The sequence below is a fragment of the Jaculus jaculus genome, chromosome 14 (genome assembly GCF_020740685.1).
Source record: "Jaculus jaculus isolate mJacJac1 chromosome 14, mJacJac1.mat.Y.cur, whole genome shotgun sequence".
Lineage (NCBI taxonomy): Eukaryota > Metazoa > Chordata > Mammalia > Rodentia > Dipodidae > Jaculus > Jaculus jaculus.
Genome location: NC_059115.1, coordinates 56998145 through 57021763, shown reverse-complemented (window position 1 = coordinate 57021763; position 23619 = coordinate 56998145). Strand labels below are relative to the sequence as shown.

The window sequence follows — 23619 nt, the reverse complement described above, 5'->3', positions numbered from 1 at the left end:
TGAAGTTGTATGCCTATTTATGTGTAAGTATGGGTACATGCCATGCCACAAGTGTAGAGGTCAGAGGATAACCTCAGATGTTGATCCTCGCCTTCCACCTTCTGTGAGGTGGTTCTTGTGTGCTGTGTGTTTACCAGGATGGCTGGCCTGCAAGCTCCTGGGGTTCTCTTGTCTGCCTCCCATATTGCCATGGGGGTGCTGGGATAACAGATGCTTGCTATGCTTCTGTGTCTTGCTTTAGGGTGGGTTTCAGGGTTCTGAACTCGGGTCTTTATCTGTGAGCCATCTCCCCAGCCCTCAGCTTCCTGTTCTAGGTGTCTTTGAGGGAAAAGCAGCACAGCACACCTGGCTCACTTCTTGGGATATCCTTTTTCTGGGCGTTGGCCTACCGATTGCTAAACTGCCTCATTAGCTCTCTGATGCTTTTCAGGTACCTCTCCACTCTGCCTCCCAGTTTTTCTAATTTTCCTCAGCAGAAAGTTTTGGTGTAGAATTCATATTCACTAATAAATTCCTTTCTGTGTTAATTTTTAGATAATTAAAACACAGCTCTTTTTTTTTGTTCATGTGAACATGTCTATATTTGTATGAAAAAGTAATTCTCATGGCATTATTATTTGCTTAATATTGAGTCTTGCTCTATTGCCTAGGCTAGTCTGCAATTTACAATCCTCCTGCCTTAGCCTTACGATTAGCTGGGATGACAGGTTTGTGTCATCATGCCTGGCTCAGAAAAGAATGAGGAGCAGTACTATCAGTGAGAAGTATACTATTAATACTCATTTTTTTGTTAAATACCTCTTGGAGGGACTGGATTTGAGGAAGAGTTTGGACATAAGCTTAATTCAGGTATTCTGAGCTGGAGGTGATTTTGATATCTGAATAGAGTTGTGCTTGGGGTGGGTGTGGACATTGAGTAGATGGTCTAGTGCAAGAGCAGTGTGGGAAGCTGGATTTGTGCATCACAAAAAGAAGCCATACGTGGTGGCACACACTTTTAATCCCAGCATTTGGGAGGCACAGGTAGTGGGATTGCCATGAGTTCGAGGCCACCTAGAGACTACATAGTGAATTGCAGGTCAGCCTGGGTTAGAGTGAGACCCTACCTCAAAAAAGAAAGAAAGAAAGAAAGAAAGAGGTGACTACTAAGGGTAACACATAATTAAGAAAGCCCAGGTAATTATGGAATAGGAGTGAGACTGTAACCTTGGTAGGCTGGCTGTTTTTATGATAACTTGTGATTTTAAAATTTTATATTTAAAGGCTTTGATTTCTGTTTAGCCTGAACTCTTGCATGCTAGTTATGTTATATAAAACAGTTTTTTTTTTAGTATGAAATACTTAATTTTTTAGATGTAATCAATTAAATTCTAAAGTTCAGTACCTCAGACTTCCTGGTGATTCTTACTTAGTTTTTAAATTCTAAAGTTCAGTACCTCAGACTTCCTGGTGATTCTTACTTAGTTTTGTTCAAATAACTGTCATCAGGTTCATTATATTAAATATGCATTACAGTGAAACAACCATAAAATTATTATTATACTGAAAAAGTATGAAGTATAATTGACTTACCGCAGTGAAAGAGGCCATAAGAAGGAACATATAAATGCACTAATAAAATTTGTGATACATATTATTTTAGTTCTGTATGAAACTAGTTTTAAAAATTAGATGTGCATGAAAGCTATTAAAATATAAACTAGAAACTCTTGACTTTAGTGCCTGCTGATTCTCTCTTAGCACCTGTAGCTCTGGGGCTTTAACCTAAGACCTTACACATGCGCTCAACCATTGAGCCACATCCCAATGCTGGGAACATGTAATGTTTAACATGCAACTAGATATTGTTTTTGTTTCTGCATTTTAATTGTATTTTGATAACTTTGTTATGGTTTGGTCACCGAATGAGATACTATAATACAGAAATTTGATTTGACAGAGCTACAATAGAAGAGGCATATTCCAGATCAATGACAAAGCTAGCAAAATCTGCAAGCAATTATTCACAACTTGGGTGAGTTAATATCTTCCTTTTCTTTCTTTTGTTAAAATATTTTGTTTTTATTTATTTATGAGAGAGGGAGAGATAGAGAGAGGAAGAGAGAAAATGGACATGCCAGGGCCTCTAGACACTACAAAGGAATTCCAGGCACGTGCCACTATGTGCTTATGTGGGTACTGGGGAATCAAACCTGGATCTTTAGATTTGGCAGGCAAGTGGCCTTAACCACTAAGCCATCTCTCCAGCCCAATTTCTTCCTTTTCATTTAGAAAAAGTTCTATTTAAAAAAAAATATTTGAGAGGAAGAATGGGCATGCCAGGGCCCTGAGCCTCTGCAAATAAACTCAAGACACATGTACCACCTTGTGTATGTGGCTGACGTGGGTCCTGGGGAATCGAACCTGGGTTTTGGCTTTGCAGGCAAGTGTTTTAACCACTAAGCCATCTCTCCAGTCTGTAGACAAAGTTCTTAATATTAACTTCCTATTAAGGATATAATAGTTCATAAGTGTAATGATATGCAGTCATATAATGGTGCTACAATCTGTGAAATGCATTGTTAGGTGGTCCTGTCACTGTACAAATAGCATAGAGTATACTTATTAAAACTTAAGATGGTGACCTCATGGCACAGTGGTAGTATGCTGGATTCCAACAACCAAGATGACTATGATATCACTCAGTCATTAAGTTCATAGTACCACTGATGTATATGTATATGTATATGTGTGTGTGTGTGTATCTATCTATCTATCTTTATATATTTACTTTTTTTTTTTTTTTTTTTTGAGGTAGGGTTTCACTCTAGCTCAGGCGGACCTGGAATTCACTAAGTAGTCTCAGGGTGGCCTCAGCTCATGGTGATCCTCTTAGCCTCTGCAATGCTAGGATTAAAGGCGTGCACCACCACGCCTGGCCTTGATGTATGTTGTTGTATATGTGGTTTTTCATTGACCAATATTATGTACTTACCTATAATGTTTCTCTTTTTGGTGAGGCAGGGTCTCGGTCTAGCCAGGGTTACTTGCAACTCACTATGTAGTCCCATACTGGCCTTGAATTTATGAGCCATACCCTTGAACTCACAGCATTCCTCCTACTTCCGCCTCCCACGTGCTGGGATTAAAGACGTGCCACCATGCTGGTTTTATTATTATTTTTAAGATGATTGACTTCACTTGTTTCCTGATAACATTGTTACTTTTGTAATGTATGCTTTTTATAAATGATTGGTGGTATGTTATTATTATTGTTATAAATTTTTATTTCCCTGAGGTAGAGTCTCTAGCTCAGGCTGACCTGGAATCACTATGTAGTCTCAGGGTAGCCTTGAACTTAGAGTGATCCTCCTACCTGTGCCTCCCTAGTACTGGAATTAAAGGCGTGTCTTTTAAAAAATTATTTGAGACAGAGAGAAAAAGGCAGACAGGAAAAATGGGCATGCCAGGTATATTAGTCAGGGTTCTCTATAGAGGAACAGAACTGCTAGAATGAATGATTTTAAAAAGGGAATTTATTGGATTAGCTTACAGTAGTCCAATAGCAGTTGCAGGCCCGAGAATCACCAAACCTGGTAGCTGCTCAGTCCACGTGGCCAGATGCCTCAGCAGACCCGACCTGGCACTGCAGATGGTGCCGGAGAGCCTGGAGGCTTCCTGAGGAGCCGCTGGGTTTCGATCCACGCGGGTCCTCAGTTGATGTTGGTCTTTAGTCCGCTCTGGTCTTCAATCCATGCTGGAAGGTAGCGAGCAGCTCAGGCAGCCAAGTGGAAGGGAGGAAGGAAGGAAAAAAACTATTTACCCAGAGCTTCCTTACATCAAATCCCCCTCTGAGCAGGGCCGCCCACTCTGGGGGAAGGGCTCACCCTGGGGGAAAGACCTCCTCCTTTAGTTGATCCTTCATAGAAGCAGCCTGTGGATTACTAAACAGATCAAGTTGACAACACCTTAACTATCACACCAGGGCCTCCTGCTACTGTAAAGGAACTCTAGATGCATGGGCCACTTTGTGTATCTGGCTTTATGTAGATACTGGGGAATCAAACCTAGGCTATCAGGGTTTGCAGACAAATACCTTTTAAATGCTAACCCATCTCTCCAGTCCTTGTTTGCCTTGTTTTCTTAAAATTGGTTTTTCAGTCTTTATTTGAGAAAGAAAGAGAGAGGGAGGGAGAGAATGGGCATGCCAGGGCCTCCAGCTACTGCAAACGAACTCCAGATGCATGCGCTCCCTTGTGTGTGCATCTGGCTTTACATGGGTCCTGGGGAATCGAACTTTGTTCCTTAGTCTTCGCAGGCAAAGCCAGAGATGGGGAGAGACAGAGAGAGAGAGAGTGCACGTGCACATGAGAGCGAGAGAGAATGGGCTCGCCAGGGCCTCCAGCCACTGCAGACAAACTCGACACATGTGCAACATTGTGTATCTAGCTTACGTGGGTCCTATGGAATTGAACCTGGGATCTTTGGCTTTGTCAGCAAGCACTTTACCAATAAGGTAACTCTCAAATTCCCAGTTTTTTTTTTTAAATTTTTGAGAGAGAGAGAATGGGCATGCCAGGGCTTAAGCCAGTTGTGAACAAACTCCAGATGCTTGCGCCCCCTTGTGTGCATGTGCGACGTTGTGTGCTGTGTCACTGTGCATCTGGCTGTGTGGGACCTGGAGATTTGAACATGAGTCCTTAGGCTTCACAGGCAAGTGCCTTAATCACTAAGCCGTCTCTCCAGCCCTAAAATCATAAAGATTTTAAATATTAATGTTTTGGTTTACTGTTACATATTTTGGCATGGAATTGAATTTTGTGCTTGGTTGCATTTAGGCATATTTTGACTTCTCCTTTTTATTTTTTATTTATTTATTTTTATTTTTATTTATTTGCAAGCAGAGAGAGAGAGAAAGAGAGAGAGAGAAGAGAAACAGACAGAGAGATCATGGGCATACCAGGGCCTGTAGCCACTGCAAGCAAACACCAGACACATGTGCCCCTTGTGCTTCTGGCTTCTGAGGGACCTGGAGAATTGAACCTAGGTCCTTTGGCTTTGCAGGCAAATGCCTTAACCACTAAGCCATCTCTCCAGCCCTGACTTCTCCTTTTTAAATACTTATTAATATAATGTAGAATAGTATAATGTGGTTTAATAAATCAGCTAGAAAAATTATGTATATCATACTTCAAAAAATTTTATAAGCTAGTTAGTATATGTTTTTTATCTTAGCACTGGAAAGGTAGAGGTAGGATAATCACTGTGAGCTTGAGGCCAGTCTGGGAATAGTTAGTTCTAGATTAGCTTGAACTAGAGTGAGACTGGAGTCTCTACTTGTACCTTGGGAAAAAAGCAAAAAAAGCCCTGGACTTCAATCTTGGGGGCGGGGAGGGGGGGCAAAAAAAGCTGGGCGTCGTGTGCATGCCTTTAACCCTAGCATTTGGGAGGCAGAGGTAGGAGGATAGCTATGAGTTTGAAGTCAGCCTGGGCAAGACCCTACCTTGAGAAACAAAACAAAAAAAAAAAAAAAGAAAGAAAGAAAGAAAGAAATATTATGTGTAATTTCGTAAATAAAACTTTTTTTAAAAAAACTTAACAAGTTGGGCATGGTGGCACAAGCCTTTAGTTCCAGTACTCAGCAGGCCAGAAGTAGGAGGATCACCGTGAGTTTGAGGCTACCCTGAGGTTACATAGTGAATTCCAGGTCAGCCTGGCCTGAAGTGAGACCCTACCTTGAAAAACAATCAAAAACATCTTCCCCGGCATGATGGCACACACCCTTAATCCTAGCACTTGGGAGGCAGAGGTAAGAGGATCGCTGTGAATTCATGGCTAGCCTGAGACCACACATTGAGTTCCATGTAGCTGGGCTAGAGTGAGACCCTACCTTGAAAAAACCAAAACATAAAGAAAACATGCCTTGAATTCCTTTTCAGCATAAAGGATTCTTTGGTAGAATAAAGGTACACTGTGTCCTACTTGCTTTGTGAATTCTCAAGTACTGTATTAGGTTTACATGATTTGCAGTCCATGTATTTTCAGGTGTCTTTTTATTTTCTCTTTTTAAAAATTTATTTATTAGAGAGAGAGAGAGAAAGCGAGAGAGAGAGATACAGAGACAGAAAGAGGTAGATAGAGAGAGAGAATGGGGGCTGGAGAGATGGCTTAGCGGTTAAGCGCTTGCCTGTGAAGCCTAAGGACCCCGGTTCGAGGCTCGGTTCCCCAGGTCCCACGTTAGCCAGATGCACAAGGGGGCGCACGCGTCTGGAGTTCGTTTGTAGAGGCTGGAAGCCCTGGCGTGCCCATTCTCTCTCTCTCCCTCTTTCTGCCTTTCTCTCTGTGTCTGTCGCTCTCAAATAAATAAATAAATTAAAAAAAAATTCTTAAATTTAAAAAAAAAAAAAAGAAGAGAGAATGGGTATGCCAGGACCTCCAGCCACTACATAGGAACTCCAGGTAGAGGTAGGAGAAGCCCTGTGAGTTCAAGGCAAGCCTGGGACTACAAGTGCTTGGACTAGAGTGAGAACCCACTTCATGAAAAAAAAATTCATTTGCAAGAGGGGAGTGAGAGAGGGGGGGTTCAGAAAGAGAGTGAGCACACCAGAGTCTGTTGCCACTGTAGATGAATTCCAGGTGCATGTGCCATTTTGTGCATCTAGCTTTATGTGAGTACTGGGGAATTGGATCTAGGCTGACAGGCTTTGCAAACAAGCCCATCTACTCAGCCCTGATTCAACTTATTTAAAAAATATTCAAGTGGGCTGGAGAGATGGCTTAGCGGTTAAGCGCTTGCCTGTGAAGCCTAAGGACCCCGGTTTGAGGCTCGGTTCCCCAGGTCCCACGTTAGCCAGATGCACAAGGGGGCACACGCGTCTGGAGTTCGTTTGCAGAGGCTGGAAGCCCTGGCGCGCCCATTCTCTCTCTCCCTCTATCTGTCTTTCTCTCTGTGTCTGTCGCTCTCAAATAAATAAATAAAAAAAATTTAAAAAAATATTCACGAGAGTAGGAGGGAGAATAGAAGAAAGATGGTATGGGTGTGCCAGGGCCTCTTGTCACCCCCAGCTGCACATCAAGTCATGAAGCTGTCTTTACGCGGGTGCTGGGGGCCCAACCCTGGGCTGGCAGGCTTTATAAACGAGTGCCACCTCCCTGGCTGCCTACATGTAATTTTTGGGTTTTCATGTCTAAATTCACAGACCCTTACTGTGCTTGAGATTTCTACATACTGGGCAAGTAGTTTATCACTGAGCTACATCCTCAACTCCAGAGAAACTTGATTTTTAAAAATTATATATTTATTTGAAAGAGGGAGAGAAATGAGTGTGCTAGGGCCTCTAGAAATGCAGTCACATGTGCCACCTTGTACATCTGGCATACATGGGTCCTGGGGAATTGGACCTGGGTCCTTTGTCTTTGCAGGCAAGTTTCTTTATTTAATTTCATGTTTTGCCCAAGTAAAATTGCTAAGTATAGTCTTATTTGATTCCATTGCTTTCATCTTAGAACCTTGAACTTTTCTTTCTTAGTCAGTTATTCTCATTGTGTGCCTTTCCCTTAGAACATTTGCACCAGTGTGGGATGTCTTCAAAACCTCAACAGAGAAACTGGCAAATTGTCATTTGGATCTTGTGAGAAAATTGCAGGATCTGATAAAAGAAGTTCAAAAGTATGGAGAAGAACAAATAAAATCTCATAAAAAGGTAAGTTCTTCTGTTTAAATGATTGATTAGTCCACTGTTGAATGCTTTAAAACTTATTTTACTGACCCACTTCCTGTCAAACAGACTAAAGAAGAAGTTTCAGGAACTCTGGAGGCCGTCCAAGCCATTCAGAGCATAACTCAGGCTCTCCAGAAATCCAAGGAAAATTACAATGCCAAGTGTGTAGAACAGGAACGCCTGAAAAGAGAAGGAGCTACACAAAGAGAAATAGAAAAGGTATGAACATTTTTATTCATTTGCCTGTGTGTATGGACACACCTGAATCTCCGGCCTCTGCAAACAAATGCCAGATGCCTGTGCCTAATCGTGAATCTGACTCTATGTGGGTGCCAGGGAGCTGAGCCTGGGCCAGCAGGCTTTGTAAGCAAGTACCTTTAACTGCTGAGCCATTTCCTCAGCTCCAAAAAAGGTACTTTAGTCGGGCGTAGCGGTACGTGCCTTGAATCCCTGCACTCGAGAAGCAGAGGTAGTAGGATCACCATGAGTTCAAGGTCAGCCTGGGCTAGAGTGAGACCCTACCTCCAAAACAAACAAACACAAAAATATAATTTAATAAAAATAATATCTTTATGGTTTCAAAGTACTTTGACTTGCAAGTTTTCATCTTTTCTTTAGACACTGACAAATGATCTCATTTTAAAGATGAAGAGACTGCATCTTATACTGTTGGTGATTTGCAGAAGTAAATTTGTACAGGAATACATCCGTAGATATTAGATTAGAAACACATAAAAGAGAATAATTTCTTTCAATACCATGTCTGCAGGTCATTTTATTTAATTTATTTTTTTGAGGTAGGGTCTTACTCTAGTCCAGGCTCACCAGAAATTCACTATAGTCTCAGGGTGACCTCCAATTCATGGTGATTCTCCTACCTCAGCCTCCTCAGTGCTAGGATTAAAGGCCTATGCCACCATGCCTGGCCAATAAGATATTTTGCTTGTTTGTGTGTTTTTCAAGGTAGGGTCTCACTCTAGCCCAGGCTGACCTGAAGTTTATTCTGTAGTCTCAGGTTGGCCTTGGACTTAAAGCAGTCCTTCTACCTCTGCCTCCCAATTGCTAGAATTAAGGGTGTGCACCACCATACCTGGCTAACAAAGATTCTTGATAGCCATGTGTCTACATCAACACATGTGCTTTTTTGTAATCTGCCTCTCTTCCCTCGTGAGTATGTCTTTCTTGGGATTATCTTGATTTCTTTGGTCTTGGTTTTGTAACTTTATGCCAGTTTCTTGCTCTCTCTTTCTCTTCTGGGTTGGAAGAAATTGTTTATTTTGGCTTACAGACTTGAGGGGAAACTCCATGATGGTATGAGCAGAGGGTGGACATCACCCCCTGGCCACCCCCTGGCCACCATAAGGTAGACAATAGCAACAGAAGAGTATGCCAAAAACTTTTTTTGTTGTTGTTTTTCAAGGCAGGGTTGCTCTAGCCCAGGCTAACTATTCACTATGTAGTCCCTGCATGGTCTTGAACTCATGGCAATTCTCCTACCTCTGCCTTCTGAGTGCTGGGATTAAAGGAGTGCACCACCAAGCCAGGCATTTTTTTGAGGTAGGGTCTTGTTGTAGCCCATGCTGACCTGAAATTGACTATGTAGTTTCAGGCTGTCCTCAAACTCAGTGGTGATCCTCCTACCTCTGCCTCCTAAGTGCTGGGATTAAAGTTGTATACCACCATGCCTGGCCAATTTTTATCTTTTTGTTTTGTTTTGTTTTTTCGAGGTAGGGTTTCACTCTAGCACAGGCTGACCTGGAATTCGCTATGTAGTCTCCGTGTGGCCTTGAACTCATGGCGATCCTCCTACCTCTGCCTCCCAAGTGCTGGGATTAAAGACATGTACCACCATGCCTGGCTTCAGTTTCTATCTTTTTATGTATAGGTGATCGTTTTAGAAACTCCTTGAGGAAAAGTTCCCCTAAATAATTTATCATTGTGTTCCTCTTTGTTTATATTTAATACATTTTTATTAAGTAATTGATAAAACTAGAACTATACTAATGCAGTAGCAGGTTCTTTTTTTAATTATTTTTAAAAATTTTATTTAGACAGAGTGGTACGTCAGGGCCTCAGCCACTGAAATCGAACTGCAGACGCTTGCACCACCTAGTAGGCATGTGCAACCTTGTGTTTGCCTCATCTTAGTGTTTCTGGTTTATGTAGGATCTGGGGAGTCAAACATGGGTCTTTGGGCTTCGTAGGCAAGTGCCTTAACCGCTAAACCATCTCTCCAGCTCAGGGTTTTTTTTTGTTTTTTTTAATCCTTATTTATTTATTTATTAAATTTTTATTAGCATTTTCCATGATTATAAAAAAATATCCCATGGTAATTCCCTCCCCCCCTCACTTTCCCCTTTGAAATTCCATTCTCCATCATATTACCAGGTTTTGTTTTTTAAAACTAGAAATCCTAGCTAGGCATGGTGGCACATGCCTTTAATCTCAGCACTCGGGAGGCAGAGGTAGGAGGATTCCTGTGAGTTTGAGGCCATCCTGAGAATACACAGTGAATTCTAGCTTGAGCTAGAATGAGACCCTGCCTTTAACTCCCCCCCACCCCAAAAAAAAGATAGAAATCCTGAAAAAAATAGACAGAAATTGAAAGCATATTCTTTGTAACATAGTGGAAACTAAGAAATAATAAGGCAAACCAGTCTTAATTTTTGAGTTTGCTCTATGTATTTTAATCAGGCATTAAGTGGAGTATGTGTATGTTGTTGACAGGATAGTATACTCACCGTTGTGGAAAAGAGTATCCAGGGCCTGGGGAGAAGACTTTGAAGTTGGAGGCTCTGTTTTTACAAAGACTGCTGGCCTAGGTTTGATTTTCCATTACCCACATTAAATCAGATGCAAAGTAGCATATGTGTTTGGAGTTTGTTTGCAGTGGCACAAGAGCCTGGCATGCTAATTTTCTTTCTTTCTGTTCAAAACAAATAAAATAATTTTTATTTTAGAAAAGAGTATCAGGCTAGATAGATGGTTTAGCGGTTCAGGCACTTGCCTATGAAGCCTAAGAATGCTTGTTTGACTCTCCAGGTCCCATGTATAGCCAGACACAAAAGTGACAGAAGCATGCAATGTCACACGTGCTCACAAGGGGGTACATACATCTAGAGTTCATTCACAGTGGCTGAAAGGCCCTGGCACACCCATTTCTTTCTCTCTGTGTCTGCTTTTTTCTCCCTCTCTTTCAAAAAAAAGTGTCAAGCTGGGCGTGGAGACGCATGCACTCGGGAGGCAGAGGTAGGTAGATTGCTGTGAGTTTGAGGCCATTCCGAGACTCCATAGTGAATTCCAGGTCGGCCTGGGCCAGAAGTGAGACCCTACTTCAAAAAACAAAACAAAACAAACAAAAAAGTGTCAAGTGCTTCCTGATGGTGTTTTCACATGTTTGTACATTTTCAGAAAGTTTCTTACTGTGCTATCATATTATTAGCAACATTGTACCATTTATTTCTTATGGATTCTACTCTGGGTTACAAATTCAGAGTGTTTTAAACTTTCAAAATACATTTCATCAACAAAGTGTTTTAAGTCCTTTGTTACTGCTTGACTATAAAAAAGAAAATGACTAAGATGGGCTTAACCAGAAGTAATAGAATTTGTTATTTGTTATATTTGGCTTTTAAAGTGTATTTTAATTTGTTGTTTCATATTAACTCAGATTAGGGAAGAATAAAGGAGTAGTGTTCAGTTAAATGGGTTTTTAGAAATATTTATTTGTTTATATACAGAGAGAGACAGAAGAAAGAAAGAGTGAGAGAGAGAAAGAAAATGAGCCTCCCAGGGCCTTTAGCCACTGTAAACGACCTCCAGATGCATGCATCACTTTGAGGCTTAACCGCTGGCCATCTCTCCACCCCTAAATATGTTTTGTTGGGGCTGGAGAGATGGTTGAGTGGTTAAAAAACCTTGCTTGCAAAGTCTGCTGACCAAGGTTTGATTCCCAGTACCCACATAGAGGCAGGTGCTTGAAGTGATAGAGGTTCTGGCATACCCATATGCTGTTTGTCTGTCTCTCTCTCAAATAAATATAAACAATGTTTTTCTTTTACTACAGGCAGCTGTTAAATCTAAGAAAGCTACAGATACCTATAAACTCTACGTGGAAAAATATGCATTAGCAAAAGCTGATTTTGAACAGAAAATGACAGAAACAGCTCAGGTTGGTATATTTAGGCTTCAGATTGAAAACAGGATACTTTTATGCGTAAGTTGATAAAATAATAGAATGTGCGTATCATTTATTTATTTTTTTGAGGTTGGGTCTCATCCTAGCCCAGACTGACCTGAATTTACACCATAGTCCCAGGCTGGCCCCGAATTCATAGCAGTCCTTCTACCTCTTCTGCCTCCCGAGTGCTGGGATTAAAGGCGTGTGCCACCACATCTGGTTTAACTTAATTTTTTTTTTTTTTTTACTTTTGTGATTCTTGGAGGTAGGCTCATGCTCTAGCCCAGGCTGACCTGTAATTTACTATGTAGTCTCAGGGTGGCCTCAAACTCTCAGCGATCCTCCTACCTCTGTCTCCTGAGTGCTGGGATTAAAGGAGTGTGCCACCATGCCCAGCTCTCTCATTTAATTTTTTAATATTGAATTGTTTTTTTCTTCCTGAGGGTAGAGTCTTGCTCTAGCCCAGGCTGACCTGGAATTCATCATGTAGTCTCAGGCTGTCCTTGAACTCAAGCAATCTTCCTATCTCTAACTCCCGAGTGCTGGGATTAAAGGTGTTTCAAGATAGGGTCTTACTGTAGCTCAGGCTAACCTGAAATTCACTATGTAGGCTCAGGGTAGCCTGGACACACAGCAATATACCTACCTCTGCCTCCCAAGTGCTGGGATTAAAGGTGTGCATCACCACACCTGGCTAATATTAAAAAAATTTTAAGCATACCATTTTAAATTCTAGTAATGTTATTTTAAAGATTGGCGTCTTGTTTGGAAGATTAAGGACCAGCATATGGTGATGATAATGTCTGTGTTAGTTCCTTTTTTTTTTTATTGCTTTGGCAAGATACTGGACAGAAATAACTTAAAGGAGGAAGGGTTTATTCTGTGTTCTGTAAGCTTTGACTGAATTGTATCTGGGTTGGTGTTCCTAGTGACTTAGTTTTGAAGGCCTCATAACATTTCCACTTCTGCAGCTCTGGTACTGAGGCTAGTGCTTAGGATGACTCTGGAACAGTTTTAATGATCATATTTTGAAGAACTAGAGCCATACTGAAGCACAATGGCTCATTTTATTTATTATTATTTTTATTTATTTGCAAAGCAGAGAGAGGTAGAAGAGACAGACAGAGAGAATGGACACCCCAGGGCCTCTAGCCACTGCAGATGGACTCCATATGCATGCGCCACTTTGTGCATCTGGCTTTACATAGGTATTGGGGAATCAAACTTGGGTCCTTAGGCTTTGCAGGCATGCACCTTAACTGCGGAGCCATCTCTCCAACCCTCCCTCCTTTAAAAAAATATGTTTGTTTACTTACAAGCAGAGAAAGGAGGACAAAAGGGGAAGGGGGGGAGGGAGAGAGAATGGGTGTGCTCGGGCCTCCAGCCACTGCAGACAAACTCCAGATGTACATGCCACTTTGTGCATCTGGCTTTACATGGATGCTGGATCATTCAGACTTTGCAGGCAAGTACCTCAACCACTGAGCCATCTTTAGCCCTTGTTTTAGTTTTAATTGCCTCTCTTCCAAATTCTAGAAGAATAATAATTGATTTCAGCCTGGCCTACTGGGTGTACACCTTTAATACTGGCACTCAGGAGGCAGAGGTAGGAAGATTGCTGTGTGTTCAAGACCAGCCTAGGACTACAGAGTAAATTTCAGGTCAGCCTGGACTAGAGTAAGACTCTACCTTAAAAATAATTGATTTTGTTTACTGCTCTATCCTCAGCCTTTAAAATTGTTTCTAGGGGGCTAGAGAGATGGCTTAATGGTTAAAGTGCTTGCCTGTGAAGCCTAACGACCCAAGTTCCATTCCTTCGAACCCATGTAAACCAGATGCACAAAGTGGTGCATGTGTCTGTAGTTTGTTTGCAGTGGCTAGAGGCCTTGGTATGTCTATTCTCTCTCTCTCTGCCTCCCTCTCTCTCTCTTTCCCAGTCAAATAAATAAATAAATATTTAAAAAATTGTTTCTAGGGACTGGGAAGATGATCTGTGGTTAAAGATGCTTGCTTGCAAAGCTTGCTGTTCTGAGTTCAGTTCCTAAGCCACCACACATAAGTCAGATGCAGAAAGTAGTGCAAGCATCTGGTGTTCATTTGCAATGTCAAGAGACCTTGGTATGCCCACACACATACGCAAATAAAAAGTAAAAATAAGCTGGACATGGTGGTGCATGCCTTTAATCCTAGCACTAGGGAGTTTGAGACCACCCTCAGACTACATAGTGAATTTCAGGCCAGCCTGGGCTAGAAAAAGACCCTACCTTAAAAAAAATTGTTTCTGGCTTTTCTTTTCTTTATTTATTTGAGAGAGAGAAATAGGCAGGAAGAGATTGAGTGTGCTCCAGGGCCTCCAGCCACTGTAAAGGAACTCTAGATGCATGTGCCCCTTGTGCATATCTAGCTTATGTGGGAACTTAGGAATCAAACCTGGGTCCTTTGGCTTTTCAGGCAAGTACCTTAAACACTATGCCATTCCTCCAGCCCTGTTTGTAGCTCTGGTAGACATCTAGCAAGTATGAAATAATGTTGTAAATCCAGTATTTTGGACACTATTCTTTCGGACAAGAGGCTCTAGTGTTCCTCCCTCCCTTTTTTCTTCTCCCCTACTTTCTCACAAATTAAATAGATAATAAAAATAAAATATGGGGCTGGAGAGTTGGCTCAGTGGTTAAACGCACTTGCTTGCAAAGCCTGCTGGCCTGGATTCAATTCCTCAGTACTCATATAATTTTATTATTATAATTATATAATTTTTTCTTTTTTTTCTGTTGATATTATGCACACATACATATAGAGACTGAGTAAGGCATAACAGGGCCTCTTATTGCCACAAACAAACTCCAGATGCACGTGCTTCTTTGTGCATTGGCTTTGTTTACGTGGGCATTGCAGGATCGAACCCAGACCAGCAGGCTTTGTAGGCAGGTGCCTTTAACTGCTGAGCCATTTCTCTAGCACCACTTTTATTATTATATTAATTAATTAAATTAAAAAAATTTTGTCCAGGTAGGGTCTCGCTGTAGCCCAGGCTAACCTGGAATTCACTATGTAGTCTTAGACTGGCCTTGAACTCACAGTGGTTCTCCTACCTCTGCCTTCCAAATGCTAGGATTAAAGGTGTGTGCCACCACATCTGGCCAGGCTTCTCTTTTTAATGTGGGTTTTGGAATCAAATTCAGTTCCTCATACTTGTAAGACACTTTGCCAACTAAGCTGTCTTCCCAGTCCCTCTGTTATAGATTTTATTTGCTTATTTGGTTTTTCGAGGTAGTCACACTCTAGCTCAGGTTGACCTGGAATTCACTTTGTAGTCTTAGGGTGGACTTGAACTCACAATGATCCTCCTACCTCTGTCTCCCGAGTGCTGGGATTAAAGGCATGTGCCACCACACCTGGCTATATTTTAATGTATCTACTAGATCCATTTGGCTAGAGGCATATTAAACATTATTTAGTAATGGTAACTTGTTTAATATGGTTATCTATATTGAGATAATTTCTAAAACTCTTAATTCTAGAATATATATATGTGTTCATCTATATGTTATGTATATAACTTTTTATATTTGATACTCAGAAATTTCAAGATATTGAAGAAGCTCATCTCATTCACATAAAGGAAATAATAGAATCCTTGTCAAATGCTCTAAAGGAAATTCATTTGCAAATAGGCCAGGTAAACTTTTTTATTTTATGTTCCACTGGTATATGAAGGAAGACTTTCTGTTAATTTATGATTTTTAATCATGTTGTCTGGAACTCATAGGTATGATACTGAATTATTTCAAATGACTAAATGTTGTTTTCATGTAGTTTTTTTGTTTGTTTGTTTTTCAAGGTAGGGTCTTGCTCTGGCCCAGGCTGACCTAGAATTCACTATATAGTCTCAGGATGTCCTCGAACTCACAGCAATCCCCCTACCTCTACCTCCTGAGGGCTAGGATTAAAGGCATGCGCCACCACACCCGGTTTTCATGTAGTTTTTGATTATTTGGTCACCAAGCATGATAATTTAAATTAGTTTGAAATGTCTGATTTCTTTATAGTTATATAGTTAGTATATAGCTATAATTATCAGTGTTAGTAACTATGCTGTTACAATTAATTAACTATATCTTCATTCTTTTGAGGTAAGGTTTCACTGTAGCCCAGGCTGACCTGGAATTCACTGTGTAGTCTCAGGGTGGCCTGGAACTCATGGTGATCCTCATACCTCTGCCTCCCAAGTGCTGGGATTAAAGGTGTGCACCACCATGCCTGACAACTGTATCTTCTTTGTATTCTATTTGTTTTTGGGTTCTGAGGAATGATCCTCGGGCCTTGAGCATGCTAGGCAAGCACTCCACCACTAAGCTACAACCCCAGTCTTAACTGTTTTCTAAAACTTAACTCCATAGTTCTCTTTGCATTAAAACTGGGAAGTTACTAACTTAAGAATATTTATTTTCAAGTTTTACTATTTTAAACCTAGAGTTGCAACTTCAGTAAGTTACAGAACTCAAATCATAAAAATGTTTAAATATGATAAAAGATGTTTAATGATTATTTAGGATATTTTGAAATATAGCACAAAAAATAAAATTATTTTACTCTACTATTAAAAATCCAAAGTTAGCCGGGCGTGGTGGCGCACGCCTTTAATCCCAGCACTAGGGAGGCAGAGGTAGGAGGATCGCTGAGAGTTTGAGGCCAGCCTGAGACTACATAGTGAATTCCAGGTCAAGCTCATGTTGTAAAAGATGACCTGAACTCTTGTTTGTTTTGCCTCCACTTCTTCTTTTTTTTAAAAAATTATTTATTTATTTATTTGAGAGCGACAGACACAGAGAGAAAGACAGATAGAGGGAGAGAGAGAGAATGGGCGCGCCAGGGCTTCCAGCCTCTGCAAACGAACTCCAGACGCGTGCGCCCCCTTGTGCATCTGGCTAACGTGGGACCTGGGGAACCGAGCCTCGAACCGGGGTCCTTAGGCTTCACAGGCAAGCGCTTAACCGCTAAGCCATCTCTCCAGCCCTGCCTCCACTTCTTGAATGCTGCGATTATAGGCATGCACCAACACTGCTGGTTACATAACTTCTGGGTATCAAACCCAGGTCTGAACCAGAGTAAGACCCTACCTTGAAAAACCAAAAAAAAAAAAAAAAAAAAATCCAAAGTTATTAACTTTGTCTTATAGTTTTATTTATTATAAGAATTCTGTCTAAAATAATCAAAATTGACAAGAGGAGATTCCCTTTGTGGCCATATCTTAAAGGGTGAGGATTAGTAGTTTGTTCCCTACAGGTCTGCTAATATTGAGAGTCAGGAAACAACATGTGAGGTGACTGAAAGTTCCCACATTTTTGGTGTAATAAAATTCTAAATGCTTTGTAGAAGTATTATTTGTAGTGAACTAGAAATATTAGTGAAAAATGAAAAATAAATCTTGATTCTATTCTTATAGGTTCATGAAGAATTTATAAATAACATGGCTAATACTACAGTTGAAAGTTTGATACAAAAATTTGCTGAGTCAAAGGGCACTGGAAAGGAAAGACCTGGTAAGATGATGAAACACAAGGGAATGTTTTCAAATTCCTCACCTAGTAATAAATATTTTCTTTTTTTCTTTTTCCGACATACTGTCTCATTGCAGCTCAGGCTGACCTGGAATTCACTATGTAGTCTCAGGGTGGCCTCAAACTCATGGTGATGCTTCTACCTCTGCTTCCCGAGTGCTGGGATTAAAGACGTTCGCCCCCACACCTGGATTCACCTTACTTTTTAGACTGCATCTCTCACTGAATGTGCAGTTTACTGATTGGGCTAGGGGACAAGTCTTAGGGTTTCTTCTTTCTACACCTCCTCAGTGCTGGGATTATAAAAGGCCATCATGCGTGGCATTTTATTTGGACGCTGGCATCTGAACTGAGGGCCTCATGCTTGTACAGCAAGCACTTGACCCACTGAGCCATCTCTCTACCTCTACTGCCTTTGAGACAGGTTCTTATGCAGCCCATCTGACTTCAAGCTCATGTTGTAAAAGATAACCTGAACTCTTGTTTGTTTTGCCTCCACTTCTTGAATGCTGCGATTATAGGCATGCAACCAACACTGCTGGTTACATAACTTCTGGGTATCAAACCCAAGGCTTTGTGCATAGTAGTAGGCACTGCCAACTGGGCTACACCCTCAGCAACAATAAATGTACTTTTTTTTTTTTAAAAAGTTTTAAAGTTTTGTTTTTAAAATATTTTATTTGTTTTTATTTATTTGTTTGATCAAGAGAAGGAAAATGGTAAACACAAGTACAGAATAGTATTGAAACAGGATTTTGGGGTTCAGGAGGGGCCTCCTAAATTTATGAACCCCAAGTTTGGGTTCTGTCTTTTAAAAAAATTGATACAGAATCAAAAAGGATAAATTAAGAATGATTAAGTTTATTAGGGAGAAATCACAAATTGTGGGGCTTATGTCAAGGAGATTGGGATCTAAGAAGGAAGGCTGGAACGGAGTTATAAACATGTGAGAAGTAGGAAACACGCTCTCACATAAGTTTCAAAAAAATTGGGATTTTAGGGAAAGCTGGAGTATAGCCACAAGCATGTGGAGGGGAGTTCATAAAGGTCACTTAAGAGAGATTTAGGTTTTCAAGGAATGACTGGAGTAGAGCCAAAGCAACTGGAGGACAGAAGTTAGGAGCTTGTGTAAGGAGGGTTAGAAGGAGCTTTCATGGCATCTGCTGTGTGCTTTCCTGGGGGGGGGGGGGCTGCTAAGAGGGGAGACGGTGAGGCTCAAGGAAGAATGAGAGGGAAAATACCAAAGCCGAGACCGAGAAATTCAGAGGAGAAACGAGTACTCATGGTCACTTCATTTGGGCCATCTATCTAAGGTAGCATGCTCAACTGTGGACAGCAGGGGGCACTGTAGATCTGTCTTGATCAGACTCAAGTTCCATTTCTGCCAGGTATTCTGCTCTTGTCCCAGAATGGTGTTATGTGGGGTAGCATCTCTCTGGGCCTCAGTCTGGTTTTAACTGTAACTTCCTAAAAGGAGCTAGCTTTTCCTGTCCTTCTTCAGTATAAAACCTCAAAACTCCTTATAAAGAGATTCTAAGTATAGGCCAGTTAAAGAGGAATAAAGAAATTGGGAGTAAATAGGATTTAAATATGTATATATATATATTTGGTTGTTGCTGATATTTTTGTTGTGTTTGTTTGAGGTAGGGTTTTACTTGAGCCCAGGCTGACCTTGAATTCACTATGGAGTCTCAGGGTGGCCTTGAACTCATGGCGATCCTCTTGAGTTCTGGGATTAAAGGCATGTGCCACCTTGCCAGGCTGAATTCCTATATTACTAATAATTCAGAACATCTTTTCATGTGTGTATTGGCCATTTATAATTTTCTGTCAGAGTATTTAGATCTTTTGAGAGAAAGAGAGAGAGAGCATTTGTGTGTGAGTGCAGGTGGCATGGAGGTCAGGAACAACTCTCAGGTGTCATCTTCACCTTCCACCTTACTTGAGGTGGGGTCTCTCCTTCCTGGTTTTGTCCACTGCTGTGCTCACCAGGGTAGCTGGTCCCCATGTTTCTTGGGCATTATCCTCTACCTCCTATCTTTCTGTCAACATGAGGAGGTTGCCGAAGCCTACTGTGGCTTCCAGCTTATATGGGGTCTAGGGATCCAGATTAAGGAAGTTTGTTTTCAGTGGCTGGAAGCCCTGGCGCACCTGTTCTCCCTTCCCTCCTCCCTCCCTCTTTCTCTGTCTGTCACTCTCAAATAAATAATAAACAAAAAAATTTTTTAAATTAGGTATTCTTTACTTGGGATTATGCAGAAACACATTAGATTTGACTAACTCAGACTCTGAATTTTTAGGCAGCTTAATTTTTTTTTTTTAAGGCAGAATCTCACTCTAGCTAACTTGGAACTCACAGTGTCCCAGGGTGACCTTGAACTCACAGTGATCCTCCTACCTCTGCCTCCCTTGTGCTGGGATTAAAAGCATGTGCCATCATGACCAGCTAAAAAATATTTTTATTATTTATTTGAGAGAGACAGAAGCAGAAAAATATGGGTGGGCCAGGGCCTCCTGCTGGTGCAAATGAATTCTAGATACATGCGCCACTTTTTGCTTCTAGCTTTATTTGGGTACTAGGGAATTGAACCATGGTTGTCAGGCTTTATAAGCAAGTACCTCTACAGGCTGAATCATCTCCCCAGCCCTCAGGCAATTTTTAACATGGCAAAGTCATAAACTGACCCTGTTGATGGCTTGAAGTTTATTAGATTCCAAAGCAGTGGGGATTATTAATTAAATGTTTCACATATTTTATATTCAACTTAATTCAACAAAACATTTGTGGCTGTTAAAGAATAATGGTAATCAAGTTGCTTTTCCTTTTATAGAATTTAACTTTTGATACAAATTAATGAATTGATAAGGTGATAACTTTCTCATAGCAATAATTAATTCCTCCCATCTGACTGAAGCATCCTAGTTGAGATGTTTTGCTTTGAATCACTGAGGTTTTTGAGTTGTTCTTTTCTGTAAGTTGAATTGTGGCGTTTTTAGATAATGTGTTATAAGAATAGCAAGAAACAACCAAATGTTTTTTATTTACTTTTATACAAAGTAAGTTCCCCTTGTGACCCAGTATAAAAATCTAAGTGCTAAAAGCAGTTATTTATTTTGACAACAGAATTAATTGAGTCTAAAGCAGTTGAAATTCCATTTGTAGCAAACTAGTCATTAGGACTCTTACTATGGCTTTAGTACTGTCAAAAAAATAACTTGTCTGAAGGTGGAATAGCAGAATGACAGGCAGTGGAGTCCATTTGAGGGAGCTGCTGAATAAGCTTTCCTCTTGTGTAACGTTCCGAAGTGACATGCTCCCGGGGGTCACACCGTCCGATGTCCAGCTGAGCCGTCGGCTGGCACTGAGCCAGGCACGCAACATCTGGCCATGTGAAGGAACATGTGCCATTTGAAAAAGACAGTCTTTGAGTATGATTTTTTTTTTTTATGATTAGTAGTATATGTAGTTTCACTATGCTAGGAACTGTTGATATTTCTTTTTTTAGTTTTTATTTAACTGTTGGTATTTCTGTCTTGAATAGAAAAGTTATGTGATGGGACTCAAAACATTTGCTTATATTCTATGTTTTGAAAGGATTTGGAATCTTATACTTCACAATATCATTTTTATATTTTTATTGAACACTTTCCTATTTTGAATTGATTTTGAGATGTTTAAAAAAGAAAAAGTTAAGATACATCTAAAATAGTAAAATTTTATGAAGAAAAATGTAGAATATTTTAAAAAGGTAATTGAATTTGCTGTTATAGGGATACGTTTGATTTTTGCATATACAAAGATCTTAAACTGTTTTTCTGTGTATACCACATTTACTAAGATGATACTATAAAAGTTCTTCTGTTTATGTTTTTATCAAAATATTTGTAAGTAATGCATTTTGTTTGATGTTAGTTTTGCTTTTGTTATCATTTTCTCCTAGCTTAGAATAAGCCAGTATTCTAGAGATTCTGTATAAATGTTACTGGGCAAAATTCTGTGCTAGGCAGTTGTAGGAGAGTTATTAATCAATCTCATTTCTTGTTCTCTTATTTGGGTAAACATTTTTCTCAGACTTATTTGAAATATGGCTGTATTTTCTCAGGCTTACTAGTAATAAGCTGTTTTGGTTTAGGCAGAGTTTTCTTTCTTTCTTTCAAAAAGTTGCTAATTGTGAGATGAGCATACTTAAATACTTTACCCTTACTGATGTTTCTGTCTGTCCTCATCTTATGAATTGTTAATAGGCCTCTAAAGGATTCTCAAGCCCTTTCATTAAATTCTCAATTTCCGAGCTGGAGAAATGGCTTAGCAATTAAAGTGTTTGCCTGCAAAGCCAAAGGATTTGGGTTCGATTTTCCAGGACCCATGTAAGCCAGATGCACAAGGGACACATGCATCTGGAGTTTGTTTGCAGTGGCTGGAGACCCTGGCATACCCATTCTCTCTTTGTCTGCCTCTCTTCTATCTCTTTTTCTGCTTACAAATAAATAAATAAAATTTTAAAAAGATTTAAACAAATTCTCAATTTCCAAAAAAGCAAGAGTGGGGCTAAATGAACTCATTAAATTAAAAAAGATATTTTCCATATGATATTTTCATATATGTATATAATCTATTTTGATCTCAGTCCATACATGACCTCCTCTTATCCCTCTCCAATACCACCTTCTTCTCCATTAGTCCCCATTTTACTTTCATGCCTTTTTGTTTTGATCCCGTGAATTAATTAGGGTTATTTGCATGATTCGGGGTGGAAGGTTATTTACTTTGGAATGGGCAACTTGCCAGTGTCTACATCACTGATGAATATGAACTTCCCTCTCTCAGCAACTGTTAGCACTACTCTGGGAGGTGTAGAGTCTTCCCCTATCCATGATGAAATATTGACAGGCTTAATCATGGTCAGGAAACCCAGCTGCTGTGGATTCATGAGTTTAAGACTATGTTGTATTCAGAAGACAGCCTTTTGCAAGCCCTCCTCCCTGTTCCCTGTCTCCTGCTTTTACATTCTTTCCACTCTTCAGTGAAATTCCCTGAGCCTTGGAGGGTGGTTTAGGTGTCTTGTTTGAGGCTGAGCCTTCAGCAGTCACTTGTTCTCAGCAGTTTTGCCAGCTATGCATTAGCCTCTGCCCATTGGAATAGGAAACTTCTCTGATTGAAGCAATAACAACTTATGGGAACAAATAGATATTTAGAAAGTAGTTTGGCATGCTGCCCAGCCAGCATAATAACAATAGTAGGTTTCCCCTTAGGGCTTTTGTCCCTAACCATAGACTCTTGGCCAGGTTTACAGTAACAGACATGAATTCTTTCCTCTGGAGTGGGCCTTAGGTGGAGTTGGAGAGGTTGGTTACTCCCATTACAGTTATGTCACAATTGCATCAGTGGCATATCTTGCCTGGCAGGTTGGTTATAAGCTGCACAGCGTTCATAGTTACGAAGGGCCATTGATGCTTTTCTCCTTTGCAGCTTGCATGGCACCCACTGGTATGAAGAAAGCTAGCTGACAGGAAGGAAGTTTTTTGCTCATTTCCAGCTTAGTTTTTCTACAGCCTATAATGGAAACGTGTCTTCAGTGATAGGGCTTACCATCTAGTTTTTGTGGGCAACTAAGAACAATGACAATAGCACATGTTGTTTTAGGGGTCTTTGTAGCCTCCTTGACCAAAAACTCATTGAAAGGTAGCTCATCCCTGGCACTGGAATCTCATAACATACTCCTTCTGAGAGCAGCTTTATTCACATTAAGGAAATGTAATTCCTTAAATCTGGTTTCTCAGGGTAGTATCACATATAAAGGGTTTTTAGTGGGGCTGGAGAGATGATTTAGCAGTTAAGTCATTTGTCTGCAACCCAAAGGACCCAGGTTTAATTCCCCAGGACCCACGTAAGCCAGACATACAAGGTGGCACATGTGTCTGGAGTTCATTTGCAGTGGCTGGAGGCCCTCGTATGCCTATTCTTTCTTTCTGCCTCTTTCTCTCTCAAATAAATTTAAATTTTTTTTAAAAAGTGTTGTTAGTAAATTATTGTGATTATAGTTGGCTAGTATCAGTTTTTTTTTCAGTTAGAATTATTTAATTAAAAATTTTTATTGTTGGGCTGGAGAGATGGTTTATCAGTTAAGGCACTTGCCTACAAAGCCAAAGGACCCACATTTGATTCCCCAGGACCCAT

At 40.4% G+C, this 23619-nt stretch overlaps 1 protein-coding gene across 2 annotated transcripts in view; it reads left to right on the top strand.

Annotated features, from left to right (window-relative positions):
- The window catches only part of Fcho2 (FCH and mu domain containing endocytic adaptor 2), a 119884-nt gene that overhangs the window by 24911 nt on the left and 71354 nt on the right, over positions 1–23619 (top strand). For both annotated transcript variants that reach the window (XM_045134361.1, XM_045134360.1), the window contains exons 3-8: positions 1940–2014; positions 7541–7682; positions 7767–7919; positions 11767–11871; positions 15461–15559; positions 17327–17423. In XM_045134361.1, the coding sequence (XP_044990296.1) occupies positions 1940–2014; positions 7541–7682; positions 7767–7919; positions 11767–11871; positions 15461–15559; positions 17327–17423 (671 nt within the window). The remainder of the gene's footprint in view (positions 1–1939; positions 2015–7540; positions 7683–7766; positions 7920–11766; positions 11872–15460; positions 15560–17326; positions 17424–23619) is intronic.